The sequence below is a fragment of the Aulostomus chinensis genome, chromosome 19 (assembly GCF_037954235.1).
Source record: "Aulostomus chinensis isolate RoL2024-O1b breed Wild chromosome 19, RoL_Achi_v1.0, whole genome shotgun sequence".
NCBI lineage: Eukaryota > Metazoa > Chordata > Actinopteri > Syngnathiformes > Aulostomidae > Aulostomus > Aulostomus chinensis.
The window spans coordinates 24,106,809-24,127,481 of NC_141338.1; the positions used below are offsets into that span (position 1 = coordinate 24,106,809).

Sequence of the window (20,673 nt, forward strand, 5' to 3'; positions counted from 1 at the left end):
ACTTGAACACACTTTGCATAATAAGTTGGAACGCAGTGTAAACGCTGCTGGATCTGGAGCGTCAGGCTCAGAACCTCCCAGGCGGCCTGATGCTGGCAGGTGAGTCAGCAGCTGAGCTGACCAGGACACTGAGGTTCCTCTACATTTCTGCTGGTTGGAGAAATGACACATTGTGTTCAGGAGATTTAGACTTTGGTACACTTGCACAGACTTTGAGTACAGTGTGTGTGTAACAACCAGCCTACACACACTCTCTGGTTTGTCATGTAACACACTGGCTGACGGAATCCCTGGAAAGATGGAACACTTCACTTCAGAGGCATAAAACAAGCAAGAAGCATCCTCAGCACAGGAAAACAGGGAAAGATTAAATCAAGGACTTCAGCGTGCCTGTGCACACATCACTTCAAAAAGCTTTTGTTTTGAGGAAAAATATTCATCCATGTCATGTTTCTGTAAGTATTTAAGACAAGCAGCCAGTCAAAATTTACATGAGGAAAGATTGAGATTAATGGCGATTCCATCTGGTTCCACGCAGCCTTCATTGCTAAAACTGAAACTCTGTCCTTGATACTCATCACTGTAACTTGTAGTCCTCTGGAAATGATTTGCCGAGTCGACTCCCTCAGACGGAAGTTCAATGGCATACAAAAACAGCACTATCACCGCCGAGGGTGGGGCTTTGGTGACTGGGCAGTCATTGGGACACACTGGTCACAAAAGACAAGGATTTTGTCTTCACTGTGGACATACATTCCTTTAGGTTTACACAGAAAGAACAAGAAATACTACAAACATGGCTGACACAATTTCCATAGCCGTACATGTTTAAGAGCAGAGCAGATTTACTCATTAATTACAAGTTTCATTCAAGTACAGTCTGTGTCATGGGGTCCACAAAAATACTCTCAATGTGCTGAAAATTCATGTGAAATTAATGCACGGTCGCAGGGTGAACATACGTGCATGAACCACCTTGAAACTTAACATGAATCTGGAAATGATGATCTCTAACCCTGAGGTCGTTCCAACCAATAAGAGGTCCAGGAAAACCTGTTCTCTCTGACCAGCATCCGTACAACTGGGCTACTATTTCATACAGACTTAGAGGACAGTTTAAATATTACAATCAGATGCATAACAGACAGTGTGACAGAGTAGTTATGTTGACAAGAGGGATGACCACCCTTCATGTATCGCATTATTAAATATGAACAAAATAAAAGTAGTGTGGAGAGACTGGCATTAAAAGAAAGGTAGAAAAGGACAGCCAGAAGAAAGATAGAGGAAATACGAAGAGGAAATACTAAAAGAAACTCAAGTCCATGTAGCCCTTTTAGATGAAATGTTTTGTATAAAAATATGCAACAACCATTGAGCTTCAGCAATCGCGCGCGCACACACACACACACACACACAGAGCTTTTTTTCCTAATTTAGCTATGACCAGGTGAGCCAGTTTAGCTCATATTATTTTACATGAATGTACACTTTGCAGTTCATGTAAACACATTTGGCTTCAAGTGAGACTGAAGACATGAGAGAACTTGGCACCACTGTTCAATTGTCCATAAGGCTCAAGGTGAGGCTGGGGCTCTTGTGGTGGCTGGAGCTGCCTTGGTCCCAACTCAGGGGCACAGAGTAGAAGCCACTGTAGAGATCCTACCAAGACACGGGCTTCACCCCTGTGCAGCTCATCCCGCTCTGGTACACATGATCATTATCATCCAGAAAGACAGAACCACACAAAGTTGATTCCTACAGACACATATTTTCATGGGTGTACAAGTATGCAGAGCACCAAGAAAATATCTTCACAATATTCCAAAACCCCAGCCCATCTACTTTGAGGAAGCTGGATCGAGGTGTTTGAGTGCCCCACCCACCAAGTGAAGGCTTCCAGTGATAAGGACATGGATCTCTGCTGCGTCGCACAGTGGACCAGCTTTGGCCATGATGCTGGGTTTTACTGCAAAGACTTTCTTGGCAGGGTCTGCCAGCACTGAATCCCTGCCCTGGGTGATCCACTGGAGGGCGCTAAGGATGCAGGGGAAGACCAGGGCATCAACTTTCTTTTCAGGGATCAGGGAATGACTGTCCTCAATGAGCAGCGGCGGGCTTTTTTTGTCCCACATGCTGTTATGGAGACGCCAGCTCCTCTCGTTGTCCAAGCAGCGAGTTAGCATGTTCTCCACGGACACGTTGAAGTTCTGCTGGTCTGAGAGGTACCAGATGAAAGAGAGATGACAGATAAATACATATTTACTGTTTGACAGTGAGGAACTGAAAGAGCAACCTTTTTCACCTATTTCCTATTTTTTCTAATGTTTTTGTCCATGTGAGGGATGTGTGAGGGGATTTTGGTGGTAACTGCATAACAAGGAAGTTACTGGATGTTTTATTTGAGTACAAAATGCCCTCAAATTATGTTAACACACATCTTTCCTAACGAAGAGCTACAGCTGAAGCAGCAGGAGAGCATTGATGAGTGATGTGGTTTCAGAGCACCACACTATTGACACCTGTGCTGGAGCCCAAGACCCAAGGGGCCCAGCAGCCCGAGGGCTGGCTTGGAACCATGACCACATCGTAACCTCGTGCAGCAGAGGGGAGGGGCAGAGTGGCCCGTGTCCATCACTCACAATAACATCATACTGATCCCGTTCGTGCGTTCATAGTTAGTCAGGCTTTTTTCCCAGGTTGGCCCCCCCCCAGGCCCAGGCCTAGATTACAGGCCGATGCAGGGCACTACCTCACTGTATAGAAGTGAAATTACTGAATAGGTTTGTGGTGGGTTTATTTTTTTGGTGTAGCACCTTGTAGACAGCCCCTGTGCTCTGGTCTGGTACGTATGGTTGCGTGGACTTGGTACAAGGCAGAGGACGGCTTGTTAAGATCATCCATGTTACTCCACTTGGAGAGACATGTCCTTTGTTTTTAAAGTGTTTTGCTTAAGAGTTACAGATCCTGGAAGTTCTAGTATACTCAACAGCTCTCAAGCAAACTAAGATATACCAGTTAAGCCACCAGCCACAGGCAGACAAATTTACGATGAATTCTGTAGCCCATTACATCCTTTCAAGGTTGCTCAACAAAAGCAATATACATGGATTCAATAAAATAGAGCAATGCCATTAATCCTCTGATATCTACTTGTCAAGTGACTGGCAGTGACTTCATTAAAAAAAGCTGGTGGAAAAAAAGAGAAACTCCCTCAAAAAGTGTTGAGCTCAAGAATTCGATTTTACCGCCTGCATTTCCTTTTTGTGGCTCCAGGGTGCAGACAGAGGCAGCCATGTCATTTACTGTAGCTTGAAGCTACTGGAGACCCAACCACCACCACCAGCATGACTCCCCCAACACATCTGCTTACAAACTCCAACGCAGTGAAATCCACATCTTCTTTGTCGGGCCGTATATTCAATTGTCCACAAAGACTGATACGACTGACGCTCTTGAACTCAAATTGTTAATTTTACTATTAATGCTAGGAGGGGGACCAGATTTGCCTCCATAACCCTACCAGTGTGAGCAGCATCTGAACCTTCATCTCAGTAAAATGGAGCATTTGGCCAACTTTCCACTCATCATTGCCATGGAGAATTGTTGCAGGGCCTGCAAGTCCTCATCAGCATATGGAAAGTGAGATACTTGTGTTCTCCATTTCATGTTGATTGGGGTACACATGAGGTATTAGCTCAGATGCAGGCACATAGATGGCGTCATACATCTGAAGTTTCCTGCACACGCAGTTTTCCAGATTTAAGTCTGTGAACCACACATTGGTACTTCAGCGTGAGGCGCCGACAGGTACGGTAATCTCACCTGCGTTACAAGAAGCGACAGCTTCAGTGATGTTAGGGCAGAACACAGCGAAGTCAAAGTGGCACGGCTGAAACAACATTAAATCGAAACAATGTATTACTTAACACACAAAGGAAGAGTTGAAAGTCAGATACATGACAATGTGAAGATGTATTCTAGTGAATCGGGAATCGTCCATTTTTTTGCCAGCTGAGCAGTGCTGGCGCCAAATTAGAGCTTCTGATGGCATTGGTCAGGAAGGTCGAGGTATTCAAGGTCCTGTATGTAGGAGCGACACTATGGTTTATGGCATTAATGAGCTAACAGGTTCAATAAATGTCTTCATCCATTTAAGGGTAATAGCATGAGTGGCCATTATAAAGGTGCATGAGACAACAATTTCAAGAAAACAAAATTATTTGGAAAAAAATAAGTGATCCACAGAAATTTAGAATGTTGCAGAATGGAAGTCAGTACTGAAGTTTCATTTGCAGAGCCAGTGATCTTGCACTCACGTCCAGTGTACAGTGACAGCATCGTGGGTATAGCTTATGACGTGTACTCACCACTAGTAGTTTAAGCATGGCTGCAGAGTCTCTCTCTCCTGTAGCATTGAACAACAAGACCCTCGCGACTGAGCCACTGCGACATAAACATCAAGGTTCTGCATCAGTTTGACAGCAAATGCAAGGAGCAGGAGTCAAACATAGCGATCAGAGCAAAGGTCACAACCAACTCTCCTAACTTCCACTGAACAGCGGCCATTACAGGTGAGCAGCCAGCGGAACTACAGTCCCAACACTTGTGTGTACCTGGTTGGTCCTGCCAGTAGCACATGCTTGTTTCTAAGATGAAGCCATGCAAGTCTGAGTACACACAGCCAACGGCTCTTTAAATTCGTTATGTTTCTTCTCCAATTAGCTAAAAGAAATGTTGGACAAAAGCTTTTGACATTAATTTAGTCATAATAACAAATCATAATTTGAAAGAGGTTTTTAATCTAATCTATAAAGGAGACACTATTGGGTGGATGAAGCATTTTCTCTAAAGCCTAATGAGGAGTTTAGCGATGAGATGGTTTGGTCCAAACATAATTGGGTGGAGGGCGGCACGGTGGAGCAGTGGTCCTCACTGTGGCCCCCCAGCAAGAAGGTTGTGGGTGGAGCCCCGGCTGCAGCACGGGGTCTTTCTGGGTGAGTCTCCATGTTCTCCCTGTTCCTGCTGGGTTCTCTCTGGTACTCCAGCTTCCTCCACAGTCCAAAGACATCAAGAGGGACCAGGTTAATCCAGACTCTAAATTGACCGTAGGCGTGGCTGGGAGAGACAATGGTTGTCTGTCTCTATGTGTTGGCCCTGCCATGGACTGGTGACCTGTCCAGGGGGAAGGCTGCTGGGATAGGCTCCACCCCCACCACCCACAACAGGAGAAGAGGGAGAAGATGGAGTAGGAAATTTTCCATCCATCCAAGGTTTTTGTTTTTCAAAGATGACCTCCACCTGATGAGATCAGTGGTCAAATTCAGAAGATGGCAGTCGTCTGATCTTCGATATTGATTTCCCACTTGAAGATATTCAGTTCCTCAGCGAGCATTCTGATTGGGCTCTACGTAGCTGGCATGCATCCATGGTTACAGATCTAGCCTTCGCGAAGCTAGCATGCATGTCATGTTTGTTTTTAGTCTGAATGTGGGCAACAGCACCACACATGCAGTCAGCAGACAACAGCAAGGAAAGTGTGTGTCATGAGAGACTTGGCAGTTCCAACTCATGCGTGTCGTGTGTCCAACAAACTGCTTCTATACATACATACATATAGATAGGTGGGTGAGTGAGTGAGTGAGTGAGAGTGAGAGAGAGAGTGAGAGAGACACACAATTTTGCTATACACTGTACACACTGCCGTTGGGGGTATAGTGTTCGCTCTTTTCATCAATTTTTGGAGACCCTAAACTCTCAAGTCCTTGACTTGTGATAATGTGATTGTGTTGAATTTTCTCTACCACCCTGTTCCCATGATTACAGTCATAAAATCAGATCCACGGGATTCCAGAGCAAATCCAGGACTGCGGCAGGTCCGTGATGATGGAAGTCTGCTGAGGTCTGGAGTAACGTGAGTGCAGCAGAGTGGGATGGGGGACACTCATGTTTCAGCATGGTATGAGGCAACATGGCCAAGTGGGAATGTTCTCTACAACTTGGCTGCCAAACAGGCTTCTCGTTTATATGCTTTGATGCAACTCCCTTCATCCCCTAGGAGATCGCATGTCAATGGCCATGAATCACGAATGGACGACCTGAAAGAACGGCTGATCCCTGAACTCTTGAGTCCACTCACCACTGTCACTGTCACACATCTCAATTTATATGGACCAACTATTTTTCCATGCACAGGGAAAGGAAATCGTTCGGTGCCTGTGCATAAACTGGCAGCTGGATGGTAGGCTGGTCCGGATGTGGCCCGTGGGCTGCCAGTTGATGATCCCCTCCACACTACTTCTTAAGATGCATGGTAAACCCACAGCCTTTGTTTGGGCAAATGAGGCCCACAGTTACAAGATAGTCACCTTGCACTCCTTTCATGCTGTGCTGCAGTCTCCCTGAACCAGTGTACACAGGCCTGCATGCTGCGCATGGTGTGTGCGCCATCCAGGAAGTAGGTGACTGCTCCATGTTTCAAAGTCTGGTTCCTCCCAGGCCACTCTGTGTCTGCAAGGCCTGACACCGCAGGGAAAGACACAAAACCAAATTGGATACTGTCATATTTCCTCTGCTGCTTCATTTCAGTCAATTCTGCTTTACTAAAAAAAAACAAAAACATTAAGTCAAGAGTCTGAATGAATTACTTTGCTTTTTTTCTAATTTGAAGAATCAACCAAACAGGATATTTCTACATGACTGAGCACATATAAAGTTGTTAAATTGTTCTGAGCTGATCATCTCATCTCTTTCACCAGGTGCATGCATTTCTCCTCAAACCAATCAGCAGTTTTGCTTTCCCAGCTGATGTTGCAGATGCGCAACTCTCACCGTTCAATCCAACTTTTAACTAACCGGGCTTTATAGTCCACAGGTAACATGAGCACAATCCAAGAGCAAAAATGCCCAAACTAAATGATCTTGTCCCTTTGTCTGCTCAACACTGACAGTTGTTCAAGACGTACCTTTCATCATGATGGGGCTGGGCACAAAGGGTGTCGCGTCACGTATCGCAAAGGTCTCAACCCCAGTGGAGGGAAAGTTGTCTGTTCAGAGAGACGGCGGACGTAAGCCCTCTTCACAATGAAATATGTGACATCACTGCTGATGCTTTGATTTCAGGTAGACAGGCAAGTCAAAGAGGAGAGGAGCGTGTTTGATGTCTGGACGCCTGTTACCATTGCACATGTGCTCGAGTTGGTTTTCTGAATCTGAACCTTTAAGTTAACTTTGTTCACTTTACTTTTCTGGTTCCTATTTACAGCTCTCACAGGCCAGGCCTCCATCAATCGGTGAGAGCAAACCCTTACTTATGAACACTCCATCATCACTGTTAAATATAGAGTTAAAGTTGGTTCAAAGGTGGGCACAAACCTATGTCTCCTTCTTAGAGACACTGCCTTTGTTTTTTTGGTCATATCAAAGAATAAAAATGCATTAATTAGCAGAGTTTTACTGTCCGAGTTAAAATCCCACTGGGGTATTAGATGGCTACTCAGTTTTTCGACTTTTAACCATGAGTAAATTCTTTCAACAGCGCTCTTTATGCTTTCACACAAAGGCAAGGAATTTGGGAAGAGTGAACATGTGTACTTGTTCCATTTCAAATGCGTGTTATAGGAGATACATCTTCCAGTTTTCAGAGCTTTTTTCTAAAAGGCCAAGATGAGGGGTGCTTGTCCAGCTTCACGTTAAGGATCTTTGAAGGTTTGGCGTTAATTACGGTGCACAAGCCTCTCAGCCTGCTGCGGGTTTCTCCCAAGGCAGATAACTGTTCTACAAAGCTATCTTTTTAACCCTTTCTTAGCTATATCATATTACAGTGTTAGTACATGGCCTCGTCACACCTGATAGACATCTTCTCTGCAACCAAGTGTGACTCAGCTGAAGAGCCAGGGTGGCATTCAAGCGCTGGTGCTGCCCTGCTAGACCCAGCCTCAAAGGTCCACTGTCTGCCGGGTAAGCCTCCAGCTCTGGACACACCCACAGCGGACACTACAACAACAGGTTGATTTTTAATCAACTAACATGGGCACCTGGACCAGACAGATTTAAACTTTACTTACAAGAAGGTCTACTGGACTAATCCAGGACTGACAGCCTTTTGTTAGCTGATCTGAGCGGTGACTTCACTTACTCTCTTCTCTTTGGCCCTGTCCTTCAGCACAGCCAGCGCTTCTTCTGGTTGCTTGACTGTAAACGCAGGAACCCCTGGCTAAAAATATCAAAGATGAGCAGAGGAGGAAGACAAGTTTCAGTGTCTCACCATCAAGTCTGCACTTATGAATGAGTGGGTGGGAGGAAAGACTGAGCTCAAGGTTTACCTCCTTGATTTATCAACCAAAGCCAACAGCAGACTCAAAAAACAATAAAAATTCTCACTTTCAGTGAAAACAATCCCATCACCTGGCATTAGGATTTTCCTTTGCCAAGCGACTCCCAAAAGGTATTTGAAAAACAGTGATATATTTCTCCATCGCCCACAAACAGACCTTGAAGATTCCCCCTTTCTGCCAGGCGATCTTCTCAATCGTATCCCCAAGAATCTGAGTGTGGTCGATACCCAGAGAAGAAATTCCACACACCCACGGCCTCCTGTTGACACAGAAAACAACATCTTGATTTTAGTCCTCCTAAAGGAAATAAAGCAAAAACAAGACTTCATGAGGGGAGGGGTGGAACTCTGAGTAAGAAGAAGTTTGGATCCGGATGAAGCTGGATTTCCAAATAATAAACTGATAAGTAGGACTGCAGCCAAGTTGACAGGCTGAGCTTGATGGCTGGTTAAAGAAATACTTGGGAGGTTTCATTGGGAATCAAGTAACACAAAGATGAATTCCTTGATAATTTAAGTTTATGGTTTCAAAAATACATAAAATGAAGGCCTGTGGTTCTTAAACTGTGGTATCACAACACTGGTGGTATGGGGCGGGGGGGGGGGGGTTACACAGATGAATCCCAAACAAGTCAAAAACATTTAAAGACAAAGAACACGCTTTAAAAAAGTAAATCTTTGGAATGAAAGTACATAAACCAAATGGTAATTTACTATACGTTTCATCTTTCTTGTAGTATTTTTGTGTCAGACCACAATGCAGTCTCGTTCATTCACATTAGGTGCGTGCGTGGCCGGATGCTATGCATCTACTCCTGCTAACATTAGCCACCAACAACTCAAGGCAGGGTGGAGATTTGAGTCCCGTCATTTCCAAATGAGTTTAAGTTGGACTGAAGAAGAGCTGAGACCCCAGTGTGAACGCTGGATGAGAGCACTGATATCAAAAGGTACTGCTCAGTTACACATTTTCAGAAATAAATGACATAATTAGTGTTTCATCAGTGACCAATGTATAAGTATATATCAGCAATAGGTTACAATTATTATAACCTCAGAGTTCCCCAGATTGACACAAAGGGTTCAAATTCACCAACATATTCCAGTACGATGTTTTGCAAGTTTCCTTCCTCTAAAGTTTCCTCTAAGAACAGACTGGGAGGTAGAGCCTTCAGTTAGGACTGGTTCAGGTAGCTCTGAACCATTGATAGCTATGCTGCTACAGGCTTAGACTGCTGGGGGACACATCAGGTTACATGGAGCCCTCCCCTCTCCTCTTCTTTCCTCTCCTCCTCACCTACAATTCTACAGTTTCATTTAGCAGACGCTTTTGTCCAAAGCGACGAACAGCACAAGCAAGAATTTAGACTTAATTAAGGAAAAGTCCATAGGAAGCGCAAAAGTGCTTCAGTTGCGATTTGGTCACAGGTACTGCCATCTAGTGGCAGAAGAAGTGTCGCCCCCCCCCCCCCCCTTTTTTTTAACATACAACATCACACAACACAGTTAGTGCTACATAATCACTAAGTGCTGGATCTTGGACCCTCTGACTTGTTCTACCCCACAGGACAGAGAGGAGAAGAGTCAGGTTAAGTGCCTAAGTGCTCTCTAAACAATTGAGTCTTCAATTGTCTCTTAAAAGTAGAAAGGGACTCAGCAGAACGCACAGAGTTCGGTAGTTCGTTCCACCATTTGGGAGCAACAGAAGAGAAGAGTCTGGCTAGAGATTTGGAGCAGTGCTGGGCTGGAAGCACCAGGCGTCTTTGGCATGCAGAGCGTAGTGGGCGAGAAGGAGAGTAGACCTGGATCAGGGATTCCAGGTAGGCTGGAGCCGTTCTTGTGATTGTTTTGTAAGCCAAGAGAAGTGCCTTGAATTTGATCCTGGCTGCCACTGGAAGCCAGTGAAGAGAAACCAGCAGCGGGGTAACATGTGCCCTTTTGGGCTGGTTGAAGACCAGACGTGCTGCTGCATTCTGGATCATCTGCAGAGGCTTGAATGAGCCTGCAGGGAGGCCTGCCAGAAGAGAGTTGCAGTGGTCAATGCGTGAGATGACAAGAGCCTGAACCAGAATCTGTGTGGTCTGTTGGGTCAGGAAGGGTCTGATCTTCCTGATGTTGTAGAGGGCATAACGGCAAGACCGAGAAACTGAGGCCACATGAACCTTAAAGGTCAGCTGGTCATCAATCATGACACCCAGGTTTCTGGCTGAGTTTGTGGGCACAAGTAGGCTCGAGTCAAGTTGGACACTGACCTGAGGCTGAACAGATGGACAAGCTGGAAAGACCATAAGTTCAGTCTTAGAGAGATTCAGTTGAAGGTGGCGTTCCTTCATCCATGTGGAGATATCAGCCAGATACGCTGATATACGATCTGAGACCGTTCTGTCATCAGGTGGAAAAGAGGGGAGAAGCTGAGTGTCGTCAGCATAACAGTAGTAGGAGAAGCCATGGGAGCAGATCACTGTACCAAGTGAGGTGGTGTACAGAGAGAAGAGAATGGGACCAAGCACTGACCCCTGAGGTACCCCAGTCGATAGGCCATGTGACCTAGACACCTTTCCTCGCCATGACACTCTGAAGGATCTGCCTGTGAGGTAGGACTTGAACCACAACAAGGCAGAACCTGATATGCCGAGCTCAGAGAGTGTGGAGAGGAGAATCTGATGGTTCACCGTGTCGAAGGCAGCAGACAGGTCCAGCAGAAGTAGGACAGAGCACTGACCAGCAGCTCGAGCTCGTCTCAGTGACTCAGTGACTGACAGGAGTGCAGTCTCAGTGGAGTGGTCACACCTGAAGCCAGACTGAAAAGAGTCAAGTAGGTTGTTGTTCCGCAGATGTTCAGAGACCTGGTTAAATACTGAGCACTCCAGTATTTTTGACAGGAATGGCAGAAGTGATACTGGCCTGTAGTTTTCAACGTTGGCGGGGTTGAGATGAGGCTTTTTGAGCAGTGGGGTGACACAGGCTTGCTTAAAAGTAGCAGGGAAAATGCTGTTTCCAGGGAGGAATTGACAATGTGTGTGACTGCAGGTTTGATAGAGGGCAAAATGGTCTGCAGGATGCTGGTGGGTATTGGATCGAGAGGACAAGTTGTTGGTTTTGAGCTCAGGAGAAGTCTGGAGACTTCATCTTCGCTCAGGGGAGCAAAACCTCCCCCCTCATTATCATTACCGTTTCACCCCTTTTATCCCCTGCTGTTAAACTGGCCTGCGCCCCCCTCCCATGAACCAGTCTACCATCCAGTCCCCCATCAAGCTGGCTCGCTCTCCCTGCCTCCCCTTCCATGAACCAGTCTACCATCCAGTCCCCCATCAAGCTGGCTTGCTCTCCCTGCCTCCCCTTCCATGAACCAGTCTACCATCCAGTCCCCCATCAAGCTGGCTTGCTCTCCCTGCCTCCCCTCCCATGAACCAGTCTACCATCCAGTCCCCCATCAAGCTGGCTTGCTCTCCCTGCCTCCCCTCCCATGAACCAGTCCACCATCCAGTCCCCCATCAAGCTGGCTTGCTCTCCCTGCCTCCCCTCCCATGAACCAGTCTACCATCCAGTCCCCCATCAAGCTGGCTTGCTCTCCCTGCCTCCCCTTCCAGAAGCTTCCTTCTTTAACTGTTAACATTTCCATGTTTCCCACATTTTGTATCATAAACTGTTTTCTTGTCTGTAACAACATCTCCTGTCCGTCTGTCCCTCCTGGTGAGGGGTCCTCCTCCCCTCCTCACCCTGAGGTTTCTCCCATTTTTCCCTGTTAAAGGTTTTCTATGGAGTTTCTCCTCAGTCGATGTGAGGGTCTGAGGACAGAGGATGTTGTTATGATGCCATGAAGCCTGGAGACAAACTGGTGGTGAAAATGGGCTCTACAAAGAAAACTACCTTGCCTTGCCATTTACTGGTTCAGTATATGGCCCTGCCTTGCTTTATCCAAGCCAGTGTAGCTCTCTGAAAAAGCTTTCCAGCCCTGCTGAAGCTGAGTAGAGGAGGCTGTGCTGTACACTGTTTTCAACTTCAGTTCTAATGAAGGATGAGTAGCACATTTTTTCTGAGGTAGTACTTGTTTCAAGTTTGAGAAACACTCAACTTACAGCTTAAAACCAAAAATGTTACAACACTGTAGTCTTGCAGCCATGACATTCAGGAAGGAGAGTTTGCCACAGGCAAGACAGTCACGTCACTCAACTCACTTGAAGATGATAACGACACGTAGTTTAAAAAGCATGACTTCTCCGCCGACAGTCCAATGACCATGATGCAGAGCAGAGGTCAAGCTGATCCAGACACTCCAACTGAACATTTAAAACTCAATTAAACATAAAGGAGGGACGAAGCCACAAGGACAAGAGCGGAAAGGAGGGGCGTGCAAACTCGGAGCGGAAAAAAAGAAAAGCAGCTTCACTGTGCATCTGCAATAAATACAGCCAGTGGACGTAATGACTTCCAGACAAATTCTATTTTGTAACAGTTTAAACTGAAAGGCTCCAAATTCATGACTGCTCGGTACCTGCTTGACAATTAAGGCTCCAAATCCATGACTGCTCGGTACCTGCTTGATGATTAAGGCTCCAAATTCATGACTGCTCGGTACCTGCTTGACAATTAAGGCTCCAAATCCATGACTGCTCGGTACCTGCTTGACAATTAAGGCTCCAAATTCATGACTGCTCGGTACCTGCTTGATGATTAAGGCTCCAAATTCATGACTGCTCGGTACCTGCTTGACGATTAAGGCTCCAAAATCCATGACTGCTCGGTACCTGCTTTATGATTAAGGCTCCAAATTCATGACTGCTCGGTACCTGCTTGATGATTAAGGCTCCAAATTCATGACTGCTCGGTACCTGCTTTATGATTAAGGCTCCAAATTCATGACTGCTCGGTACCTGCTTTATGATTAAGGCTCCAAATTCATGACTGCTCGGTACCTGCTTGATTCTTAGGTCTTTTGCTGACTATGTTGGTGAAGGTGCTGGTATCATGCATGCTAGTTTGTTGATAGACGCAACGTGTCAGCTTTTTATAGTATACAGCAAATAAAATCCTCTCTTCCTCATTCAATTAAAGTCGCACAAGCAGATTCCTCCTGTTGCAACCACTTTATGATTCTGCTATTAGTTACAGAGATTGGGTTGTAAAACAAGTCCGTATGGTGAAGAACTTTGAAGTGGAACAGTCTCAAATGCAGTTTACCATGAGGTGACAATCACAGAGCCAATGTCACGGATGAATGAGGATTTAACGAGATGAACAGTTCAGGTTTCACAGATGAATAATTCTCCAACATCATGATAAAAAAGAATCCTTTTTACTGAGTTGGGTTGTTAAGTTTTGCAGCAACTGCAGAGGCTTGACAGTAACCCCAAGAAGTTCTACTGTCAGAGTGTGTTTCTCAGTCTCGTGTCAACGATTTCTCCCAAAGACACCTTTGTACATTTCATTAAAAACAGAAATAGAATGTTTAGGGTCTGAGAAAGATTCTGTGTGAAAGGTAAAAATAAACGTGTGTTCAATGTTTATACACTGAATTTAATCCTTGATAATGACACTTCAATAATCAAAAATAGTTAACAATTAGAATTCATTTTCTCATGTTCCACTGCCATGTCCTACACAATCGCTTTCATTCCATCACATTAAATTAGATTTTCTGCACAAGAAGACATTCTGAGCAAACCTTGCTCACTCCAGTGCCTGTTGTTAGACCACCAGCCACAGACAGGGGGCAGTAATACATCAGTATCAGACTGATGAGTCAACTGAAGACATCGGTCATGATCCTTCCAAGGAATTTTCAATTAAAATCCAATGAGGTACAGATAATGAACATTTCATGAAATGAAGGTTAGAAGAGCATGATATTTCCCGTCCAATCTATTGACATGACCTCATGCAGACTCCTAGGCTAACAGCTGACTGACGGGCTGAAGGTTGGGTCCAAGATTGTCAAGTCAACATCGACTGAAAATCTGTTGTAGCAGCTCCACATGACAGCAAGAACACGGGAAACAAACAGGAGAACGCAACAGACAAAGATTCTAAATCTATTTCAACGATGTATCAGCTTAATTTAGTGTTCGTTTCTGCATTTAACTGGTAACTCAATAAAGTTCTACTCTCATTTCAAGAGGTATAAAAAGCCCCTTTCAAAGTGCTGAACTGTAGACAAACTAAATGAAAAGATACGCAGCATGAGTCTCCCCTCTGCCCTCTTTCATATTAACACCATTTCACATTGACATCACATCAGTTTTAACCAATTTCAGAAGAAAACCTCATTCTGTTGGGCTCTTAGACGATTGTACGTTTGTGCCCTCAGTGTTGATTTTAGCAGGCGCGATTACTTAAAAGCACTGTGCTTTGTCGAGCCGTGAGTCTCGGCCTTCCTGATTATTGCCACGTCTCAGAACACAGACATACTGGTTACGCAGCCTAAATGTTCCTTCACTGGGAATGAATATAAGGAGTCTGTCCATTACTGGTTCAGAGTTCTGCTTTCACTCTCCACTTCCAGGATCTTTACACAGAGAATCTTACCTTATAATATTGGTGCAGTCATATGCTCCGCCAATTCCAACTTCAATCACGGCCAAATCCACCTGACCAAGGACAGATGAAACCAGAGGTTTTTTTCATCCCACTGAATCAGAGCCAGCAGAGGTCAGAGTGCCTCGAATCTTTCTACCCATTACGAACGGTCAGACTTTTGCAAAGAAACAGTCACAATTTCCCATTTGAGAAAATAAGCTCTCGTGAGAGACATTAGGAGAATTTATCAGACTGAAATCAAACCCCATGATGGAGGAAATATTGGTTTCCTGTTTGCTGGCTGATGATGAAGCGGCACGAGCGTACCAACCTACCTTTTCCTGAAGAAAGACATGGAAAGCCAGGATGGTGAGGAAACGAAAGTATGCAGGCATCGTCCCTTTATGGGCTTCCTAAAAGTCAAAAAGAGACAAAAAATAAGATGAACCTCGCAAAGGATCGATAAAATGACATGCAACAGAAAATGAAGACAGTTTGAAAGAGCACACTGGACGAAAGCGCTGTTTGGAAATGGAGGAAGAAAACTGTCAAACTATCGAGACTGCATGAGGTTCTGTTGGCAGAAATAGGACTACTGATGGACGTTGCTACTCAGGGGTTCAAGTTCCTGCAAGAAAAACTTGACTTTTAACTTTCTATGGGGAAAAAAAGACGTGTCTGAATGTAAGACCCAAGCAACCAGGCCCCACTGCTTTCTGCTGGAAACCCTGCACAAAGATGTTGTCATTCATGGTTGATCATTCCATCAGCACAACAGCTTTGGGAGGAATGCTATGGAACAACGCTGACTGCTAGTAATGTGACTTCTGGTGGCCATCACATGAGGGTCATGTTCCTTCTGACACGAGGGCTCTTAATTTGAACCTTTGACACTGATAACCCACAGGGGAGGAGGGGGCCTCTCCTCAGGCCAGCACTTCAAATGATTTCTAGCAATCAGTGTTAACAGTACGCGCCTTGGTTTTCATGTCATTCTTGAGGTTTTTTTCGCTAAAATTCCATCAAAAGGTTTTAAAACATTTTGGGTCCTGGGTTGCTAAGATCAAAACCTGCAGAGTACCAAACTGCATGTGCAGTTTAAGGATTTCCACTTATTGCTGGGATATGTTTTGCAGATAAAAGAAATAAGAGGAAGGAGTCCTTAAATGAGAGTTGTGTTTTTTTCATTGGTGGCTGCCCCGCGTTTCAGAGGAAGGAGAGCAACACACTGGAGGAGAGAAAAGGTTGATCTGATTTTCTAGACTACAGTCGTTGTCAATGTTGTTTCGTTTGTCTACTGGCTACATCAAGAGTTACATTTTAAAAATAGATAAGAGTCATTCTAAAAATAAGGTAGAAATAGAAATGTTATTAAAAAAAGGATCAAAATTGCAGAACTACACAATGATCAATAAATGAAGTCGTACTTTAATATATTTTCATCTCCAGGGTGTGAAACACTGGGTCGATCACAATCAGCACATCCAAAGAATGTGTACGTACAGTTCCTCAGTTCCTTGCTCCAAATCAGCTCTTCGCTCATCCAAGTGAATTCAATCGTTAGACAGGTGATATGCTTGTATTGTTCTCTCCTGTCATATCAAAAGTGCTGACATGAGTAGAACAAAGGCATTCTCCCAGCCATTATTCCACTTGGCCAATGCCTCGTCCTCACGCTACTCTGGTCAGGCAGCATGTTCCTTGGAACCATCTTACATGGTTTATTCTATGGCATTGCTTGTGTGAAATTAACCCTTTTTCAATCTTCTCCAAGGATTTTGCACCCTCCGGTAAAAATGCCTCATGTTGCATGTTCATTAAGGCAAAGGTGCTAAATCAACCGCGTGCGCTACTTTGGACATGTGTGTGCGAGCGTTACTCATTTTTCATGTTTTACATACACAAACTTTGAGTACATCAGGCCCTTCATGTTATCAACTCTGTAAGCATCAAGTATATGTTTTAGAACACAATTTTAAGTACAGCACACTTGTCTAATAACATGGTCAACACATGTTCAGGCCATCTACAATGGGTTTTGTTTTATTCCCAGTTCAACCAGTGCTCAGGAGAACAACAGAGCTCCCAAGACGAGTTCGTCTTTGACACATGATCAGAGAACCAAATGTGGACCAGCTGTTGCACAGAACAGTCTGTAGTTGGGTCCTGACCACACTTTGAACATTATTTCTTCATTTCTTACCTGCAGAGGTTCAGTGTTTCAGTACTGAATCAAGCAAACAAAAGACAGTTAAGCTAATAAATAAATACAGTTTTAAGACACTTGCCACCTATTTTCAGATTTTTGATTTCTGTATCCAAGTAGGATTTCTATGACTGTCACCCCAAGAGCAGCGAGCCTTTAAACTTCTTCATTTAAGAAGAAGTAATTTATACAAATTTACTGTAGATGAGTGAGAACAAAGAAGTGTGGGCCTTAGGTATCAAGCCAAGAGTCAGGATCCATTGTTTCATTGAAAATACCAATCATCAACTGTCAAAAGAAGTTTGGTCTACTTGGAAGTTACCAGGAGGAGCGACAGCAACAATGGGTACATTTACAAGTGTGTACTTAAACAGTTCATCCGTCTTGTTACTTGACCTACCTTGGTTTCATCCAGGCGTCCGTAAACCTGCCAGAAGTACTTCGTAAAGAGCTCTTTTCCAATTGGCTGTCCATTGATTCGAATTCTCTCCCTCACTTGTACCAAATGTGGGGAACTGCCACCAAGAAAAAAAGATAAATCCAAAGTAAACTTGTGGGCAGTTTGGTTTACTTTGACAGTTATTATCTAAATATCCAACAATGGGAACAAAATCACTGAGCAGAGAGAAACGGAACCGATACACCAGGGTCTCTGCCCCTTTGGGGCTCGGGCCCTAAAACCGCTAACTTCTCCGCTGGACTGTACCGCCAAGTACAATGAACTACAGGACTGAACGTGGCCTAAGGTAATATTTTAAAATGTGTCTCAAAATGAACAGTGCAAAAAGTAGGCCAACCCTAAATATTTCCCTCGACGTATCGATCAACATCAGACAGCATGAACACCGATACCAACATATGATGCCATGTAGAGACTTACCTGTAGAACCCCGTCCTGAAGCCGTAACTTCTCAGAATCTGCTCAGTGAACGCGCAAGTTGAGCCCTGAAAGTTGAGCACACACACAGTAGTTTCACTGCCCCATCCATGAGTCGGCACACGCTTGGAGACCCACGGAAAGGACCAGTGAGTCAGTGGTAATGAACAAGAACCCTCGACCCACATATGGAATCTGTTTGACTTACAGTTACAAAAAAGACTAGCATTTTAAACCACAATCAGCTTGTGTCTTCCTCCCACCTTGCCCTTTGTTCCAGTCACATGAATGATATTCAGATGGTCAAGATCGCTAACCTATAACACACACAGCAGATAGGAGTTTAGCTAATAAGTACACAAAGATCAGAACACACAACAGCAACATTCTTTGTACCCTTCACGGTATGTGGCAAACATGCCCTGTGCACAGCGAGCCAGCATCATTGACTCACCGTGAGGCCAGCTCGCTCCAGGAAGCATCGCATGGCCTGCAGCTGCTGCTGAGGGTGGTTCCGCTCTCGCCGTACCTGCTCCAGCGCGCTGGCATTGGTCTGGAGAGTGTTCAGAGTACAAACTGCATCCTGTGGAAAAAGCAAGCAACGTCGCAGACTTAAGTCCAGCTCTTATCAGTTGATGGGAAATTTATGAGGATAAAACTGTCAGTTGGTTTGCTGACAAGTCAATCAACGATAAATGGCGTCAGTTTATTCTTCTAAGCCGTCTTTGTGTTAGAACTGCATCTCACTGTAACGGCTGCCTTTACATGACAGACAACATTTGCTTTGATCAAAAAATGTGATTGGTTGATTTCCTCCATTTTAAGTTTTTGGCGTAAAAAAAACGGTTTGTGAGGCAAAACGAGCAATCTTAAGACATCACCCTCTCACCAGAGAGCTCAACAGCGTAGTTCAGGAGGGGGGAACCATATTCCTAATCTCCATCAACGAGTTGATTATTAGCCTTGATGTCGTAACATCCAAGGTTGACGCACCATGAGGTCTCAGGTTGTGGAACTGTAGTACACGCTCCTCTCCAGGTCTCACATTTGTTGAAAAAACTCACAGAGAATCACTACGCTACCCATAATCCTGAAGTGCATCAACGACCCCTCTGACTGGAAGCACTGGGTCGTTGAGGAATTCTCTCTTGTTGTGGTGGTGTCAGATGTGTAAACACAACCCACCACCACCACCACCACCAAGAGGGGCCGCTTCGGCAGAGGCCATATAAACCAGCACCAACCAGCCAGTCGATCTCACGTGGCACGAGAGAAGACCACACGCTAGCAGACCGAGATGCTGCACTTTGACGTGTTCCACGTGGCCGTGGACGCCCGGAGCCGATGCCACGAGCTCCGTCCGCGCATTCACACCAAACAGGGCAAAAAAGAGACGATTTGCCGGATGACGTGAGGCTCCATTCACAACCCCAGCTGCAGTTCATAGTGAGTGTGCACTCCTGCCAGCCATGTTCATATCAACCCAAAAACTGTGCGAGAACTCAGAGTTGAGTTATAAACTTGTCAAACTCGGCTAGCTAGCTCGGTGGCTACCGCTGAACAGGCGCACTGTGACGAGCTCACCTGGTACTCCATTCCTGGTATTCGAGGAGCCGTCTTGGTGCTGTAGTGTCGAACTGAAAAACCCGCCAACCCGCACTGCCTGTCCTGTTTACGGATCCGCTTTGCGAAGTCGGCGCCCCGCTGCCACAAGCGCGACATGCACACCATCATGGCGCGCCGAGTTCCAACAGGAAGCTGCAGCCAAATATGGACGTGTCGTGACGTAGTCGTATTGTGACGTTACAAGACGGGCCTTCGACTTTTACAAATCAAATGAATTCCCCCCTCCATATTTTTGGAGCATAAATCTTCGCTTTTATTCCAGCGCCGTCATTTTTCCAGAGGAATGACTTGAAGGACAGTTCAAGATCCAGAGGACCTCTCCGACCCCTCGTGAACGGTATCTCATGAAAGCCCCCCATGCAGTTTAAAAACACCTGGGACGTTTCTCCTCGTGACATGGCCATGGCCTACTGCAGTTTGACAGAACCATGGATGAGGCGGAAGCGGTGTCCCGCAAAGACCGAGCTGACATGTTGGTGGAAGATTTGGGACAGAAGTCAGGGAACGTGAGACTGCGAGAAGTGAAGAGGATCAAACTGATGGCAGGAGCTCAGATAATGACCATGCACGGAGTTACAGGGCTTTTTTACTATGAAAAAATTAAGGGATGCTTTTACAAGTGTTGATTGATGTGATGATTTTGTTGTGGAAGACTTTCCTGGTAAACTTGTGGGGAGGGATGGAAACATGCGGTTTAAGTTCTTATCACGGAGGCATGCGAGCCTGGCTCCTAGCACCCTGCAGACTGAGCACCCAAACTTCGGACAACCATGGAATGAGTGACTACCAGCAGGCTACCCTATTTCTTTACAAGCAATGCACTTGTTACAGAGAATTTATTTTTGATTCTTTAGGAAATAAAGAAATAGTGGTGAGTGTATTCTTGGATGTTGAGAAGGCTTATGATTATTTGTGGATGGAGGGGTTAATGATAAAAATTGGATTAAAGATTTACCGATTAATGGAACCTTATGAGTGAAAATTTCAAAGCTGCTGGAATAGAAAATGGTAATCCATAAAGTGTAGTTATAGTATTCAATGTCCTATGACGAATAATATATTAAAAAAACAATGATTTGATAAGTGTGCCATTTTGGGAAGAGGAAGAAATGC

General features: G+C 45.0%; 1 protein-coding gene across 1 annotated transcript; it reads right to left on the reverse strand.

Annotated features, from left to right (window-relative positions):
- Positions 1 to 823: 823 nt before the first annotated feature.
- Positions 824 to 19,712, reverse strand: fpgs (folylpolyglutamate synthase). The gene is made up of 15 exons (XM_086187866.1): positions 19,519 to 19,712; positions 18,389 to 18,517; positions 18,198 to 18,251; positions 17,938 to 18,002; positions 17,458 to 17,572; positions 15,187 to 15,264; positions 14,861 to 14,922; positions 8,493 to 8,595; positions 8,138 to 8,215; positions 7,848 to 7,995; positions 6,966 to 7,046; positions 6,369 to 6,519; positions 4,371 to 4,446; positions 3,826 to 3,892; positions 824 to 2,218 (listed from the first exon to the last, which is right to left on the reverse strand). Exons 1-15 carry the CDS (start codon positions 19,666 to 19,668, stop codon positions 1,842 to 1,844), a joined length of 1,734 nt encoding a protein of 577 aa, XP_086043992.1. The 5' UTR covers positions 19,669 to 19,712; the 3' UTR covers positions 824 to 1,841.
- Positions 19,713 to 20,673: the final 961 nt, after the last annotated feature.